General features: G+C 45.8%; 1 protein-coding gene across 1 annotated transcript in view; it reads left to right on the top strand.

Annotated features, from left to right (window-relative positions):
• The first annotated feature begins 359 nt into the window (after positions 1–359).
• Positions 360–18375, top strand: part of COL9A3 (collagen, type IX, alpha 3) — a 38943-nt gene continuing 20927 nt past the window's right edge. The window contains exons 1-14 of the mRNA XM_014957000.1: positions 360–569; positions 1805–1873; positions 6509–6544; positions 7154–7225; positions 7326–7379; positions 11405–11440; positions 11858–11881; positions 12374–12427; positions 13059–13112; positions 13841–13882; positions 15637–15693; positions 17139–17192; positions 17667–17720; positions 18313–18366. Of these exons, the coding sequence (XP_014812486.1) occupies positions 507–569; positions 1805–1873; positions 6509–6544; positions 7154–7225; positions 7326–7379; positions 11405–11440; positions 11858–11881; positions 12374–12427; positions 13059–13112; positions 13841–13882; positions 15637–15693; positions 17139–17192; positions 17667–17720; positions 18313–18366 (723 nt within the window). The 5' untranslated portion in view covers positions 360–506. The remainder of the gene's footprint in view (positions 570–1804; positions 1874–6508; positions 6545–7153; positions 7226–7325; positions 7380–11404; positions 11441–11857; positions 11882–12373; positions 12428–13058; positions 13113–13840; positions 13883–15636; positions 15694–17138; positions 17193–17666; positions 17721–18312; positions 18367–18375) is intronic.

Genomic DNA, 18375 nt, shown 5'->3' with positions numbered 1-18375 from the left:
GCAGTAAGTGCGTTTCTCTGTAGTGCATTTGCACTCGTTAAAGGTATATTAGTTTCTCTAGTGAAGTTAGGGAGCCTCGGGCACTGGGTACCTCTCGCTCTGTGATGCTTTTTATCTGTCTGGGGCAGTGATGGGCTTTGAGAAATGCCCCAGGTGAGACCTGAGGAACATCTTTGTATCTGGAGCAGCTGGATTTTGCTCCTGCAGCGCATCTGTGAGTCTGACCCTTCCGTGGGCTCCCTCCCTGTTTGCTGAGGGCTGGGGCTGCCCAGCGGGACGTGAATGAGCTTCTCTTCTGCCTGCCTTCTGCTCCCCCTCCTCCTCCTCCAAACCTCCCTCTCCTCCCAGATCAGCCCCTTTGCCTCCGCTCCTGAGCTCTGCCCTCCGGCTGGAGCCACAGGTTTATCTGGAGGAGAGGAGGAGGAGGAGGGAGGGATCTGCTGGATCCTGGAGCAGAAAGGGTTTAGCTGCCCAGGAGGGACGAAGAGAGGCAGAGCCTGGGCACCATGGCTGGATTCTCCACTCCTGGGCTTCTGTTCCTGTGGCTATTAGCCACAGCCTCGGCTCAGGTAAGAAGTCTCATTTATATATTATGCTCAAGAAAAAGGTCTATAAGCAAAAAAGATACTGCAGTTGTTATACCTGTGGGATGAAATGGCAATAGGCAGATTATATTAGAGTCTAAAGCTTATTAAAAATATATGTATTACTTGTGCTGTTACACAGGGAGTGCCTGGCAAACACAGCTGGTTTTTACCTGCATAGGAAGGTTTTGGGAGCGTATCCTCGTGTGTAGAAACTGCTGCTTTAAACTTTGTGTAGAAGTATTGTCCTCCCACTCAGGGCTGCAGTTACGAGAGAGAAAGCCTTGGGGAAGGGGAGACCTGTTGATGGGAGAGAAACAGTTTTCTTTTACAGCAAAGTGATAGCTTGCCAGTGAGACTGATCTGATCTGGGTCTTCATCTGAATCAGAGAATTTCTTATTCCTTCCCTCAATCAATTTTCAAATTTTACATTGATGAAATAGCGCATTTAACCCTTGTTCACTTCAGACATGAAGCTATAATAAGCTTCCCAGTACGGTGTTAATATTATTGCCTGGGGAAGTGACTCCTCGGTGAGGTTTTTCATTGTGTTAGTGAGGAATTTTTGCAGCCTGGCTTGGGAATTCGGAGCTGCCCTCATCTGCTGCGAGCAGAGCTGCTTCCACAATGAAACCTTTGTTCACTGAAGCTACAGCAAGTTGCTCGCTGGAGCCCTCTCCATACAGAAGTCATTTATTGGGCTTTTCTTTCCTTTCCCCCACCTCAGACCTCCTCCAAAATCCCAGATTTTCAAACAGCATCCTGCTCAGAGAGGAGCTTTCCCTTTCTCCTCCTGTCTTCAGCGGTGTCCGTCTTGCTTTTCCACCACCCCATCAGACTGGGACTATACATTAATTTTTAATGCCAACCACTTGGCACCTATTTTCCGTGGGCTTTGTTTCCCCCTCTGCCCCAAACGTTTCCTACGCAATCAAACCCATTTGCTGCCCAGCAACCAGCTCTGATTCCCAGTGTAAGCCACCAGTTAAACAAACTGGGAGCCCTGTGCTCAGACAGAAGGGTTTTCCAAAGAGCCTTGCACCCATCCCGAGCTCCTCCGAGCCCATCCAAGGTGGCAGGAGACCTCGGGGATGGAGGGTTAGTACAGATAGAGGGTTATGCTGTAGGACTTGGCCATTGCTTTTTGATTTAGCCCTTATGTTTCTTCTGATGCAAAAATAAACTGTTCTCTCTCTCCTTTTCCCCCCAATCCTTTCAGAGAGTAGGACCACAAGGCCCTCCTGGACCACGAGGACCCCCTGGACCATCCGGCAAGGACGGGATAGATGTGAGTGCCGCAGGGCAGTGGGCAGGCTCGGGCGAGGGGTGGAGCAGAGGCAGAGCCAACTGAGCAGAGAAGCTGCTTTTGTTCTCCCCGGCCTTTGGGCCACCCTTCAGAGATGGAGGACCTGGAGAACCAGCCTACCCACCAGAGATCTTGCTCTGCAAGAGTCAGAACAGTGGGTGGAGGAGCTGAGTGGCCTCGAGTACTTTGCAGGGTCAGTCTCCCATCTCAAGAGAGAGTTCAGGACACGGCCAGTGTATGCACAGGGGTTCCTCACCCCGCTTGCAACGTAGAATATTTCTCTTTTGGTGTCTAGGGAAGAAGGGGAGTGTAAGACATAAGGTTGAGTGTGTGGGTACGATGTACACTGGAGTCACTGCATGTTCTGTAGTTGAGAGAGAGGTTTACGTGACCCATCAGAGCATCCATGTTTCTAGAGAGGCTCCAAGAAGCTCAAATATGCAGCACTGGACACTGCTGACACTGCTCTTAATTATATTTATTTCATCGTTGTCAGTGTGACTATCCCTAACTTACATTGGCTCGTGTGTTGCCAGACATGAATTGCCTTTAATGGCACAAAAGGCAAATGAAATGGGCACCCTTTATTTCAGCAGGCAGTTCCTTACACGTACACCTCCTGCAGAGGTAGAAGACTACATACTGCAGGACTTACTGGAGGAGAAAAACTTGTCCTGTTACTTTTAATTGATGTTTCCATAGAAATTAAAAATTTTTATGTCTGTGGATAAGGTCTGAATTGTCCCCCATAGTTGGCAGAGGATAAAAAGAGCATCAGACGGACCTTCAACAAGACCACATCAAATGCAAAAGGCTGAATTCCCGCTTCAATATTCAGTTTGGGTAGTGCTTGTCTCTCTAAGCTGCTTAAGGAATAGGGCAGAGTGTTTTAAAGCTCGTCTGAAGCAAGTTTATTGGAATTGGGCCTTTAAGCAACCTTGAAAAAATCTATTCATCCCATGCAGGACATTTTCTTTTGGATAAGGTTAAAAAAAGATATATGAGTTCCCTGGTATATGGTGAACAAGGAGCTTTTTTGTGTGCAGTGGTGAGGTTTCGTAGTGGCTGTGAGCAAGGCTGGGCTGAAGAGAGAACCTCATTGATTTGCAGCCAGTCCCTCCAAAGGCTGCTTTCGACTCAGGGAGACTCTTTCACTGAAAATCTCGCTCTGGTTTTGTAGTGTGAAAAGTTCAGAGCTGGTACCTCGATGGTTTCTTTCAGTTGTTTTTCACGGTGTGATAAAAGGCTTAAGGGGACGCCCTGGAAGAGGGTGAAGGACATGAGTTGATGTTGGCAGCAGGACATCGATGTGGCCAGTGAGCTTCAGGAACCGAAGGGAATGGTGGCTGCGTTTCTGCCCAGAGTGAAAAAGAAGAATTTGGGAGGATTGAAGCCCTTCAGACTTCAGGCCGTAACCAACTTCTGCGTGCAGGCAATCAGGAAGAAACAGATCCCTGTGATTGGGATCACATTCAGTTCCTGTTTTCTACAGGATATTTTACACCTTAGTTCTGGAACAGCAGCAGCATCACTTCTGATTGCTCTTGGAAACAGGAGCCTGGGGAGATGTTGGTCACGTGGACCTACACCCTTTCATCCACTGCTGAAGGCTTCAGAAGGCTCCCTGTGGGGCAGGACCAAATAGCAACATCTAATTAATATGAAGAACTTAGTCCCGATAAATCAAACGGCCAAGTTAAAGTATTTAAAGTGCTCAGTCTTGCAGTCCCAGCCTGAGCCTGGAGTTTTGGCTAAACAGGAATAGTCTCTCATTTGAGCAGACTTGATCTCCATCTCTCCTGTGGATGTAGTTTGTAAGGTTCATGTTCATGGTCCAGCTGGTCAGGGACGGGCTCTGGGATGGTTTCTGCTGTTCATCAGGACATGGAGTCCTGTAAGGAGTTGCGTAGGAGAAGAGGTGCAGGGCTGTGGCTGGTGTTGAGCACAGTCGTACAGCTTCCCAGGTTAAGGGCTACCATTTTTCTGGCAGTAACTGCCAAAAAATTACGTTGTGTAAAATCCAGTGCTGCTCTGCATTTTCATAGCACTGCATGGAGAGGATCGTGTGGACCCTGAGCAGCAGCATCAATTCTACCACTCCAAATAATGAGACCATTATTTTATTTCTTTTCTTTAAAGATGAGACTTTGTTATTAAGGCCCAATTGGCCTTAACTGGCAGTAACTGCCAAAAAATTACGTTGTGTAAAATCCAGTGCTGCTCTGCATTTTCATAGCACTGCATGGAGAGGATCGTGTGGACCCTGAGCAGCAGCATCAATTCTACCACTCCAAATAATGAGACCATTATTTTATTTCTTTTCTTTAAAGATGAGACTTTGTTATTAAGGCCCAATTGGCACTTTTCTGGGCTGTATCCATGCACGTTTCCTGAACTTTCTAAGCTGCTCAAGCTGGGCCATCTTCACAGATGGCTTTGGATGGATGCTGTGTGGGAAGAGTCACTGAATGGTCTTTGAGTGCTGCCGAGGTGTTGAGCAGTCCCTCCCCATCAGCCACGAGCTGTGCATAACATGGGGCTGAATTATTCAGGATATCTCCGAACAAACCTCAGATGAACCCCATAAGCACAATTTCTAGAAGCTGCTGCTTTCCTTCCTGCTTTTCAGCCAGAGCTGCAACGTTGAGTCCCTCTGAAATCTTTTATGATTACAGCCTTTAACATGCTTCACGTTTCATAATCGGTAACAAGCAAAATCTCTCTCTCCTAAGAATAGAAACAGCATGTTATGATGGCAACAATTAGCGACAAGTTCCTCTGAATTATTTCTGGGGATGTAATCCCCCAAATTGCTAATAAGCAATTGTCACTTTTCAAAAATCAAGCTTGCTTTTTTTTTTTTTTTCCCCCCAACTTTCCATCTCCTGGCTTGACTTGCTAAGAAAGAGTAAACTTCCCTCCCTCTGGTGTAGCACCAGGAGAGCATTGCCTTCTGCTGACAGCCTTTGCCTCTAATTCCCAGTCATCTGGAATTAAGGGGTATAAACGCTGATTAGGCTTTTGATGCAGCTGACTGAAGTTCTGGTGCTCCTGCAGAGTCCCACAGGGGTCCACGCTGGCGGGATCAAGGTTCAAGATGGTGCCAACCAGCCTTTGCTGATGCTGTGACCTCACTGTATGGATTGCTGTCCCACAGGCAAGAAAAAATGCAAGGAGCTGGGAACCTTGAGTGATGGAGGGAGAGAGTTAACCACCTTTAGTGCCATTTCTAGCTGCCTTCTCCAACCATTCCCTGCAAAAGAACTGCTCCTTTCATTTCCTTGGCAGGGGACCTTCCCCACCTATGATAATGATAACTATTTATGGAAAATCCATGGGCAAAGGACAGCAAAGGCGTTGCTTCAGCGAGCCAGAGCACAAAGATCCCTCTGTTCAAGGACCCTCTGGTCTGTGCGTTGATGGGTCACCGGAGCGATACGTAAATCCTGGCCTGAGCAAATCAAGGCAGCCAGTCTTGAGGGATTTGCCCACAGACTTCACAGTTGCCGACATGGTCAATATAGAAACATGCTATGAATTCCACACTTCTTCTTACTCCCTTCTAACTCCTAATTATCAGCCCCACGGTGGGGATGGTGTTATTTCTGGCCTCACTCTGTTGATAACCACCGTTTTTCCATATAGATTTTCCTCTTCCAGGGTATCAACATGCCCCTTCCCCTCTGCTCGCCTGCAATACCCGAGTCTCTCCCACTGTTTACTGCACTTATCCTCAAACCAGGAGGGGAGGGTACCATCCAGATGTCTGGAATTGGGACACAAAGTGATTTTATGTAGGTTGAGATGGGAAACCAAGCTCCAGTTGCTCAGAAATGATTGCCTCTTTTGGGGTCTAATAACAAAACACAAATATCTTCTTGTCTGAGGTCCACGCAAGCTCCTGACTGATGTTCCAGGTGGCTGAGCTAGAAGGACTGATCCAAAGACTTTAAAAATATTGTCTCTCAAACAATTTTAATGCTGTTCTTAAAAGCTACTTTCCATTAGGATAGGAAAAAATGAGCGCTTTTGAAATATTTTATAAAAGTGGGGTTTAATCCAGATTGTGCAATTGGATTAGGTGGAAATCAGCTGGGGGCTTTGTTCATTTGCTTTTCCTGTCAAAGTTCAGTCATATGAAGAAAATCATTGTAGACAGCTTGTTTGTTCTTCACTTTTTGATATCCTCAGCTCCTGGTAGTACCACAGTTTCATACTGTGCCCTGGGTACCTGGAGCTTATCCCTGTATCCCTCTGTTTCATCAGGAAGATGTTTGAAAGCCTTGGTAGCCATCCACCTTCCTCTCTGCCCCACTTGCAGACAGCCCAAGAGCAAATAATTTCTAAGGGCATATGGAAGAAGTTGCAGGTGTTGGGCTCTTTTCAGAAGCACGAGTTCTCTCTGGGAGGATGTGGGTTTCACCAAATCTGCTACTGTAGGCATGGAAAAGGTTTGTCCTTGATCCAAAGCATCAGCTTCACAAGGGTGAGGGTGGTAGATCTTGGAGTGGGCGTGAAGGGGGATTTTTGCTCTGTGACAGTTGGGAAACTCTTGCAAACAGTCAGCAGAAAGTCGAGGTTCAGAACTAACACTGATGTCTTTTCTCTTTCATTTAGGGAGAGCCGGGCCCTCCCGGTCTGCCAGGCCCACCAGTAAGTATCTTCTGGTTGACATTGACCTGTTCATTCTTTTGAGAGGGACACAGTGCAAGAGCTAAGACATACTGGCTTGGTTTTCCTTTTGATTGCAGTGGAATTCCCATAAGGGGCACACAGGAGTGGGGAGGCTCAGTGCTGGTCCTGGGGACAAATGCATTCTCCTGCTTCCTTTTCTAGGGGAGGATATGCATGAAATAAAGCAGGCCCATCACCAGTAGAACAGAAGCTGGTACCCAGCCACACACTTGGGGTTATTTCTGGCATTGGTCCAAGTCTGTTTCAGCTCCTTGGTTTGCCAAAGGGTGCTGGAAACTGTAGCAGGTGGCACAGCTCTTTGCTTTGGGCCACTTCCCCCATCCTTTCCTACCCCTCTTATGGGTAATTATATTTGCAAATGATTAATTGAGCTGCAGAGAACTGAGCCAGAGCATTGAAACGTAGTTAGGATTTGGATGTGGGTTCATGGCAAGTTTCATATCTCTGCAGGAATTCTTCCATGGTGTAAGATTAACACATCAACAAATAAATTTGTACCCCATATCAACACATGCCATGTTTCACTTGTTATTATGTTAAAAACAATTGCCTTTTTGTCTGATTTAGGGGCCAAAAGGTGCACCAGGGAAGCCTGGAGCAGCTGGTGAAGCCGGATTGCCTGGCCTTCCTGGAGTGGACGTGAGTATTTTGTCATCCAGATGATGGGGACAGGGACTTCCTACAGCTCTTGTTATTATATTTCTCTGATTTCACACTTATCTTTCTGGTTTTCTTACAGGGTTTAACAGGAACGGATGGCCCACCTGGCCTGAATGGGCCTCCAGGAGACCGTGTGAGTACCACATTAGATCCCGAGTCCCTGTAAATGAATATTGTCACTGCTTGTCTTGATGATTTCTCATTCCTTTGTAAATTGGTGACATTTGAGCATTGATGACAATGGCTTATTTATCTGTAAACCCTTGCAGAATACTTGGGCCCTTGAAATAAAACCCCAGATGGCTTTTCATTAGGAAGGGCGTGAGACTCATCTTTCTTTCCCATGGCTTTGAACGGGCTGGGGTAGCTCAGTGAGTACCAGAGCAGAACAGCTCTGGTGATATTTCAAGGGTCTAAAAAGTTCCTTGAGGCTGTTGATAAACTTAATTACAAAGTTTATCGAAGTGAAGCTATTTTGGCTTTTATTTGCAGCCTGAGTGTGCAGCTCCGTTATGTTTATAATTACTGCCACCGTCTATTAACTGTTTTAACTTTTGCCTTTCATTAGTTCTGGGGCTGTCCATATGGCTGACATTATTAGCTGCTTTGGCATAGACTTCCCCAGCCAGCATAGCAAGAAATAAGAATTTTTTCTTGCTTCCTGTGTATTACAGCTCTGCTAAGGGGCACCACAGGGATAGAGATGTGCCTGTGATGGTACAGATGTCCTTCCCATCATCTACAACGGGGCTGGAAAGGCACTTAAGACTCCTTGTGACATTAAGAACTAAACATTAGTGAGCCATTTGGCACAGAATGGCTATTTTCCTGTCTCCCAGGGAAGATAAGGCTTGTACCCACAGCTGGTTTCCTGGTCTCATGAACCAGGGGCTGAACACACATCACAGCCTGCAGGGTTAAAAAAGGTGGAGTTTTCTAACATGTCCAGTATATCTCAATAATCCATTTGTTGCCTCAAGGAGGTGCCCAAAGCTCTAAACTATGTGAGTTTGCCTCATTTAGTTAAAGGGATGAGTGATAAAGACATTTCTTCCTTTCCTTGATAATCTCTTCTTCCTTTCCCATGGGTGAGACAAAGTTTCCTTGGTCACTGGGAAAGCTGAGTGGCAGGAGCCAAGGTCTGGGTCGTAGCTCCAAGTCTCCATCCATTGGCACTGCTCTAAAACCCATCCCCTTTGCTTGTCCTCGTGCCCATCCTTGTCCCCGGAGACCCAGGGCCATGATATCCTGACTTTCTTGGACAGCCTGTGGCAAGAGTCCAACCCCTTCAGGGAACCGATCCCTTGGCTTTTAAAATAGAAAAGCCCAGGACCACACATGGAAGACTGAGCAGTTTTGTGCCCCTGCTTTATGTTTGGTGGTAGGATTTGCCCGTGCCTGCTTTAGCCCACAAGCTCCTGGTTTGCAAGGTAATTGAGCAGATAATTTTTGGGTACAAGAACTTCCTTTTCAGCTGTTCAGTAGGAGAACACAAACACGGTTACCTTAACTATGTCCCCTCATTTGACATTCTTTCCCATGTCCTGTAACCCAGGCTGTCAGCATGGGGCAAACCTGGGGCCTGTTGTCCTTTATGGGAGCTTTTCAAGGTCAGTGGTCCGTCTGGAAAATTGTTTTAATTGGTCTAAGAAAAGCCCGGAAAAAGGAAAAACTGTAAATCTCTAGCACTCTGAAAGGAGGGCGTTGTTATCCTGGCTTGCTTTCTTCTGCCCAGCTTTAAGAACACATTTTGGTCTCAGGAATCACTGAAATAAGGAGGTGGCTGCTGACTGTTGTGGGATTGAATTCATGCTTAATGTTCTGACTTCTGCTGAATAAGCTTGTTTTTCTGAATTGGAGAGCCTGAGAGCAAAGGTGTTCAGCATTCGGAAGTGGGCTCAGGGAAGACACTTTTTGGTAATACATTATTGCTAAATTTTTTTAGCATTTTTCTCTCTGCCACAATTCACCAGCCCAACGGTGATTCGTGTCAGAGTGCTGCGAAGGCAGCATACCAACATGGTTTTTATCTTAAATACTCCCATCGCTATCAGCTTTTCTCATGGTTCTGTTTACAGACTGATCAGATCAAGCCTGTGTGGTTTTTTTCAATTAAAAAAAACATTCATTTTTAGCTGAGAATGAGCTGGGTTCTGACCTCAGCGCTAGGAACTGGTGTCCTTCATTGCAAAGTTTTCAAAGGCCATTTTGAAGTTTGGCGCTTTACAAGCGATGAGGAAAACATAATTATTCATATTTATTTACAAATGCCATTTAAATCAAGTATTTCCTCTGCTCTGTAGTTGTATATCCATAAAGTATATCATTTTAAAGTGATAAATTATGGCGGGATTGTTTTCTAATCAAAAGAGAAAGAACATTGTTACCAGGAGAATGAGTTGAGTCAGACAGTGTTATTAAAATGGAGCTGTGAATTACAGTCTCTCCTCTGAGCTTAATGGAGTCACATCAGGTCACTCAGGGACTTGATGATCTTTTACCATACCCAGAACGTTCTCTGCTGCGTGCTGCACCTTGCACCCTCAGAGATACCAAAACTAAAGGGAGTAAAGTGCCAATTTTGGGTCATCTGCCAACCTTTTGGCATGTGGGCCAAAGCAGGAGGGCGCTTTACAGCTGGTTTTGGTGGGGCAGGATTAGGGTGTAGGTCAGTAGGTGCCTGGAATTTGATGATTTCTTTACAGGAGGAGATTCCAGCGTGTCCTTTACAACCACCAGTAGTTGTGAGGACTTCAGCCTAACGAGAAAATTGACTGGGAATTGACTGGGAGAGTCACCTGCATCCCGAGAAGGGGATGAGCTGACATTTGCAGCAGAGTTGATTTTTATTGGATTACAGCCCTCTCTCCACAAGACTCCTCCTAATGAGCCCTTGAGTCCAGTATCTTTCTCCTTAAGCTTAACGAGGGAAAATATTTCTAATCTCATTTGGCACAGCAGAAAGTCAGGGAAGGGCTGGAAGGGGATCCCTGGGATCGCAATAAGCAGCAGCGTGTTGGCAGGTTTTCCGGGTCTGCCCGGTTCTTGTGGTCCTGGGGGGTAGAAACCATTTAATTCCAGCTCAGGACACCGTTCACGAGATGCTTCTGTGCAGCATTTTGAGAATGTTTGGGCAATTGGGTTGGCGAGAGACTGAGGAAGCCTCATGCTGTAATCCCTTTTTGTCCCCTTTCCCTTTCCCTGCCACAGCAACGGGTATTTTCCGAGGATGCCCTCACACCATCACTCAGCAACACACACCTGGCCAGTATCTCTTAGAGATATCTTAGCAGCTGCTGGCCAAGTTCAGTGTACCACACTGGGAATTTTTTGTTCATTTTTATATTTCCGCTCACTTTCTGTTGCAGAATTACCACCTATAATTAATTTTACAGTCTCCCAGCCAGCGTTGGCATCTTTGCAAAGCAACAAAGGGATTAGGAAGGTGGGTCTGTCTGTGGCACTATCTTTGGTTAAACAGGAACATAACAACTTCAAGAATTACTTATTTCTAGTCTAAGACATAAGACCACCAAACTCTAGTCAAGCTTAAGAGTAAGAATGCAAAAGGAGATTGGGGATTTGCCAAGGAAACAGTGAAGAGGCAGAAGCTGCCAAATCTTTGTCTTTGCTTGAAGGGAAATATACATTCATTAGAAGGAGTCCAGATCTTGTAAATAGTTTCAGATAATTTAGTCATTGGATCTATAACATGGAAGTATTATGAATAAGAATATTTCAAATGGGTGAAATTCAATTTATGAACTTTTAAATATTCATGGAGACTAATCTGATGCCAGCTGTGACTTGCAGAAGTGCCTGATTAGTCTTTTAGGAGCAGCTCGTGCTTTAGTCTCTACTCTCTCTTGCCCAGCAAATGGTGAAGAAAGTTGCTGGGTGAGGTTCTGAGCATCCATCCCTACTGTCTTAAAATGCTCTCCGATCAAGTAGTTCATTAGGAATGACAGAGTCGTTATCCATAAGCTTTTACCCTTATATTTGTGAATTCAGCTGAGCATCTCCAGCCACGTGCTGTGACTATAGGACACTGCTGGAGTTCTCAAACAAAGATGGTGTTAAGGAGAGCGGGTGTTGGTGTCTGCTCACGTGGAGGTTTGGTCTATCCCTGCTAATTTCCACTCTGATTTATTCCTGTAGGGTGCATTGGGACCTTCCGGGCCACCTGGACCAGCTGTAAGTAACTCCCAGACCTGCGTGGGATAAGGACTAGCTTATCAAATGCTATCAAAATTATTAGCCATTAGATAATGTCTAACAAAAATTAAAAGGGGAAAAAAAAAGGAAAAATAGATAAACTAGAATGTTGTTTTCTTAAATGTCTTTGTCCCACTGTCATGTCACTGTATGTGGCTTCACTTAGAGATGTCTCGTAGGTAACAGCGATGTAATGGGAATACAAATTATTAGAGGCAACAAAAGGATTCATCAAGACTCCAGCTCTGCTCTGATTGCAAATTACATTAATTGGGGACAGGGGAGTGCTAAGGGAACTTACAAGAAAAAAAAATTATTAAGCAGCATTTTCTGAGGCTTGCTTTTCTTCCTGTATGCTCAGTTTCTAACATCTATTACTGTTTTAAATGTTTCCAGGGCAAAGGACTACCAGGACCTCCAGTAAGTGATGAGAGTTTTTTTCAAAAAAATAGGTTTAAATTATGATAGTAATGTTACTGGATCCTCTGAGTGTTACAAACCCCCTCTAGGCCTTGAGTCCCTGTGCTGGGCAGAGGGATGTGGTGTCCTGCAGGTCAGCAGCCTTCTGGGTTTTTAGGGGTTTTTACCCCAACCCCAGGGCAGCTGGCACTGATGTCAGTTGAAGGCACAGCAGCCTTGGAATCGCTGGAAGTGACCAATTCTCGGACAGCTTTGGTTTGGTGGGTGCCTGGGGCATCTACCATGGTGGACAACATGTGATGATGATAAGGGTGTTCTCCATGGGAAGGTGGAGCAGGAAGATGTGTGTTGGTAAACTGATGGTCTGGGTGCAGGATTGGGCTCCTCAGGGGGATTAGCCACATGAGTACAGCCAGACTGTTTGTTTGCCCCTGGGCTTTGGCAGCTCTGCGAGGTCACTATGGGTGTAAAGCTCTTCTCTCTGTTCAACAGGGGCCTCCAGGACCCAGTGGACTCCCAGGTGGAAATGGATTTCGGGGTCCTCCTGTGAGTTTCTCCTACCATTTGATCCTCATTTACTGAACGTGCCACAACCAACAGAAGAATGAGGTTCATTTCTGGTCTCTTACCCCATTCTGGAAGGGTGAAGACACTACAAACTCTACAAACGCCCATGGGTGATGCTATTCCTTGTATCAGCTTGTGTAGGGTCACCTCAGTCACCCAGTGCAATGCCAAAGATGTGCAACCAGTTGCAGCCATATCTTTCTTTACCACCTATGAGTAAGGCCAAAAGAGCACTCCAGTTGAGTTCAGTCACCGACTGGATTGTGCTTTCAGCATCCTCAAAAATGGGTCTGATCAGAGGGACCCTGTTCTGCAGAAGGATGCCATTGGGTTTGGGTGCCCACAGCTCAACCAGAGGGGTGCAGAGCTAGTGGAAGCAGGGATGGAGGTGCAGGGATAAGTTCTTCTGTCCTAATCCCTGTTCTTCCAGATGCCTCTGCTGTCTTCTTTGCAGTCATAGAAGCCTCTGCAGAAAGAAAGGTGCAGCTTAGTGCCATTGCCCCACATTCCCAAATATGCAATGGTATTCGGTAGCCACCTTTCCTCTCCCTTTTCATTTCCATTTAAATGATCAAGAAGGGAAATTCTTACTATTTTTTTCTCTTTTTAGGGACCTTTTGGTCTGCCGGGATTCCCAGGGCCTCCTGGACCACCCGGACCTCCCGTAAGTTGAGACTTGCAAGTAAATGTGAGAAAATTCCTGTGGAGAATCCAGAATTTTCTTCTTGCTGCCAGACCTTGTGTGTTTTATTTGCTACCATTGCCTTGAGCACACCCTTTTGGGGTTAAGTTTCAGCAGGCCCTAAACATTGTGTCCCAAGGACAGCAGTGACTTCTCACTTGTGAGTGTTCATTATCTCCTGTGAATTGGCTGTGCTGTGTGGGTGGAGGAACCCAGTGACATCCAGGCTTTGTGGCACAGATGGATAGCAAGGTGGACTTTCTGGTCTCTGGAGGTTTATATGGATGCTTGGATCATGATGTGTCCTTGCAGGGCCAGCAAGGGGGGCTTGAAACCAGCAGGTCTCTGGTTTGGGTTTGCTGTGGTGTCTCTGGAGGGTTGGAGGGATGGGGAGATCTTTCCCAAGGACTTCCCTGGTCTGAAGGAGGGCCAGACACAGCTGCTTCTCTCAAATTGTGGCCTTTATCACCTTCATCACCTTCCCCAAGCTCATCCAGAAGATAATTGCACCCCTGACATGTCTGTTTTGAGGACTGATGCTGTTCATAGTGCTCAGTGGGTTCAGGGGCTGCGTTTTACGCTGTGGGGCTGGGAATCTGCCTCCTGCTGATCCAACTCAGCTGGGGCTGTAAAGTGCATTTTCTAGGAATTTTATTTCTTCCTGGTATTTGTCTTGATGTATTTAAAAGACCACGTTTCATGAATTTCAGGGTCTTCCAGGCACCTTTCCCGATGGCGGTGGGGACCTCCAGGTAGGTTTTCCTGGATGTAGCAATGAAAATATTTGTTGGTTTAACCCTTGATGTGACTTTCCGTTGGAGTATCTTGGGTGTCTGTCAGACCATTTAACCTGCACTGTCCCGACCTCCAGACACGGGTCTAAACTGCCATGTATCAGCGAGACTGAAATGTTCTTTCAAGGAGGTGGATAATGCTGGTGCTGATTTTTTTTTTTTTCCTTGATCTTTGCTTTCCAAAAGGCAGGTTTTTCGTACATTCTTCATTTACAAAACAACTTTTAGCATTTGGTAAATGACAACAGCTCTTCATGCATCTGTTTCCAGTCCCGCTTTGCAAGAGAAAAGGTCGTGCGTGTTGCGCTGTTTATTTCCATGGATGGTGGCACTGGGTTCCTGTGGGCATATGCTTTGTTTAGATTTCCATCCTTAGGAGAAAGTCTCGGTTCCTTTCTTTCAGGGGAATGAAAGGAGCGTTAAGTCCGTGAACGATGGAAGTGACATTTCCAGATTTCGCAGCTGTTGTTGTGACAGCATCTTTGGGTTTCTAATTGGCGTGCCCCAAAAAAAGCTCGGAGTCAGTTTAGCTGCCTTCTGGCAAGTCACGTGGAAGTTAATAGAAAATGATACTATTTCTGCAAGTTTAAGTTGCCCTGTGGAATAGATTAGAAAATTAAATTTCTGCTACAGAGGTGTTGCCTGAGGTTTTATTAAAAGAAAAAAAACAAACAAATGAAAGAAAACCTGCAGAAGAAAATCTCCTTGCCTATTTAGAGTTTTTAGAATATGGCCTTTTAAGTCCCCATTAAATTTCCATGCATGTTCTGGTTTGTTCCCAGTCAAACTGGAATTCCCACCAGGGGCTTACCCACCCCTAGACATCTGCAGATACCAGCTTATTGGTATTTGGGTTAATTTTTTAATGGCTCCCCTTCTGATAAACTCTGGTGCTTGTCCTGTTTCAGGTAGACAAGTTGTCTAATGGAAATCAATAGAGGTCAATGAATGCACAGAATTAAATGTGTTTCTGACAATTTACAAGATAAATACCCATCCAGCTTCACGGGGAGCTGCGGTTCTCCAGCATTCTGGACTGTGGACCACTGTCAGCCTCCAGAATTTCCCACAGCCCATGCTGGAAGTGAAGCAGATCATTCATAAATCACTATTTGGTGGGTTACTGGGTGCCTGAGGACCTGTTCAGGGCCCTCTTTCATAGGGAGATGCCAGGGAATATGTGATGCTATGAATGAATTAAATATAGTGAATTTAGAGCCCAAGGTCAATGAATGCACAGAATTAAATGTGTTTCTGACAATTTACAAGATAAATACCCATCCAGCTTCACGGGGAGCTGCGGTTCTCCAGCATTCTGGACTGTGGACCACTGTCAGCCTCCAGAATTTCCCACAGCCCATGCTGGAAGTGAAGCAGATCATTCATAAATCACTATTTGGTGGGTTACTGGGTGCCTGAGGACCTGTTCAGGGCCACTGTCAGCCTTCACAATTTCCCACAGCCCATGCTGGAAGTGAAGCAGACCATTCATAAATCACTATTTGGTGGGTTACTGGGTTACTGAGGACCTGTTCAGGGCCCTCTTTCATAGGGAGATGCCAGGGAATACATGATGTTATGAATGAATTAAATTTAGTGAACATAGAGCCAAAACCCACGTGACTTTTTCACCTCTCCCAAGCAATGAAACCGTCTTCCCTGGCTGTGCTGGCTGTGCTTGATGAACCAAAGCCTGTTTCTGTTCCTTGCAGTGCCCAGCTCTGTGCCCACCAGGCCCTCCAGGTCCCCCAGGGATGCCGGGGTTCAAGGTAAGAAAAATACCTTGCAGGATATTGCATTCTTTGTTTTAACTGTGGCCATTTATTCCTACAAATGAAACTTAACCCTTTGCCTGGGACAAGCCTAAAGGTTAAAAGAGCACACAAGCCTGACCAGGAGCAGGCAGGGAGCAGGGGTTCAGGGCTGCCTCAAGAACCCTGTGCTGCCTTTTCAGACTTCAGAGAGCTGTAAAAAAAAAATCTCAGCAGTTCTTAAATTGCACTCCCAGACCCTGTACACAGAGAGATACACGCTTTACTGTAGCAAGACATAACTTGCATGACTGAATACAATTTAATTGTCATTTTCTACCCGGTGTAGCAGCTTTCTGTTTATGTTGTTTGATTCTGGTACATAAATTCTAGGTTGCAACCCTCAGGAGACCTCACTCAGTAATCAAACAGCTCCTTCCCTGTCCCCTCTATGATTCACATGAGTGCTGTGCGGTAGTTACACTCCAGCAGGGAGCAGAAGTAATGAGTTACTCAAGTTATTTTAGCAGGATTTAGCAGAAGTTGGCAATGGATGGACCATCTCCTGGGAAATGCTCTAATTCCTCATGAACTGACCTTTTGCAGGTCTGTTTGGTCTCTGGGCTGAGTCATAAATATCGTTAGAAATACACCATGTTTAGGGAAAAGCTATTCAAAATTCATAGCTTATGAAATGGAAAAACCTGTGAAGGTCTCCAATTATGATGCAAATGATGCACGGGACCTTTTGCGTGGTGAGGAACAGCATCTGCCATGGCTGAAATTAGTTCTGGGTCTCTCCCACAACAGTAGGAAGGGAGCCAAGAAGCAAATTGTATCTGAGTTTTATAGAAAAGATTTCAGTGGGACGTGGATGTCATTGCAAGCTGGATGATGCAGACATTAAAGATGACTTAAACAAAAAGGGAGGTTAAAGATGCAGAATGGGGTCTTCAGAAGCTTCTCAGCCCCATTTTCAAAAGTAATGGGGACTGAGTTCTGATCCCTGACCTGTAATTGAGAATTGTGTGCGGAGACCTGTAGCCTGGTCTTACTGCAAGTCACTCTTGAAAACTAAATCTGGGCATTTCCTGAAACTAGATCAATTTTGGCACAACGATGCTCAAGTAATAGGGACTGAATTCTGATCCCTGACCTGTAATTGAGAATGGTGTGCGGAGACCTGTAGCCTGGTCTTACTGCAAGTCACTCTTGACAACTAAATCTGGGCATTTCCTGAAACTAAGATCAATTTTGGCGCAATGATGCCTGATGCAGGAACGGTGCAGGGTTAATTAACCCCAGAAGTGACCCACGTTCACATATTTACAGCAGGTATATAGATTATTTTCCCAGTAAGTCATTCGTGCTGCGTGGGTTTAGACCTCACAGCTGCCTCACAAAAGTGAAATTTTGAAGCAAACCTGTACTGGAATGTGAATAATTGGAGCTCTTACTTCTAGGGACACACTGGTCACAAAGGAGAACCTGGTGAAATAGGAAAAGACGGAGAAAAGGTAAACTTCAGTTTAAGGTGGATGGGGGAGGATTTTTCTCTTTAAAAGCACCGTAACGGGTAGTTTCTTCAAGAAGAGAGGGAGGGATGAGGGAGTTGGCTGAAGAGCAAGGAGAAGTTACCATGACTGAAGTGTGTTGGCTTCCCTTGCTCTGCATGTGTGACTGGGTGCTAATGCTTCAAGAAAATCCATCTTCCCAGTAACAATCTTGTTAAGATCAATTCCTTAAGTTAACTTTCACGTGCAGGGATGCCAGCTCAGGAAAGAAGTCCTGTGTTAATCACACAGGTAAATTCCTGACTGATCAAGTGTGCTTGCACGTGGAAGAAATTGCCTGTGAAGGAGAAGCAAATTCTGAAGCAGAAATCTGAGTGGGAGGGAGCTCAAGGAGAAATAAGACGGGGAGGTCCCTGGTTTTGGGTTGGCAGCCTCGTGCTATCTTGCCCTTTGTCTAATTAATTTTTTCTCTTCCAGGGAAACCCTGGCCCCCCTGGTCCCCCAGGCATCCCCGGCAGCGTTGGCCTGCAGGTAACGTCTTCTGGTCAGACCAGTTCCTGGGACCTTTTTACCATGAAACTCAGTGGTACCATCAATCACCCTGTGTTACACAAACCTTCTGGTCAGACCAGTTCCTGGGACCTTTTCACCATGAAACTCAGTGGTGCTATCAATCACCCTGTGTTACACAAACAAGCTCCTGCCTTGGCATAATCACGGATGTGATGATGCTGGTGAAAAAACAAATGGTGCTGGTTTCACTGAGCTTTAATTCAGGTCCTGCTTTTGGCACCTCACCTTGGATGAAACATCCAAATGATAGCCACTGTCTTGCTGGTACACCAGGAGAGACCTGGGCAGGTTTTGGGTGGATCTGAGGCTGAACTGGACTGGGGACAGCAGGACTCCGGATGCCTCTCTGCATGGGGTGTCTTCAGTGTTACTTGCTCAGAGCTCATCACTGAAAGGGAAAGTGTCTTGTTTGTGCATCAGAAGATTGAGCTTTCTGCTGCTCTTCACCGCTTCTTAATGTTCTCTGTGTTGATGAGTGGCTACATCATGCTGTTCTGCTGTTTTATGTTTAGCAGTGATTGGGTTTTAACTGATTTGTTTTCTTAATTAGGGCCCAAGAGGATTGAGAGGCCTCCCTGGTCCAATGGGTCCAGCTGGTGACAGGGTAAGAAAA

This window comes from Calidris pugnax, unplaced genomic scaffold (genome assembly GCF_001431845.1).
Source record: "Calidris pugnax isolate Ruff unplaced genomic scaffold, ASM143184v1 scaffold50, whole genome shotgun sequence".
Lineage (NCBI taxonomy): Eukaryota > Metazoa > Chordata > Aves > Charadriiformes > Scolopacidae > Calidris > Calidris pugnax.
The sequence above is the reverse complement of the archived record's forward strand: the minus strand, read 5'-3'. Positions and strand labels throughout refer to the sequence as shown.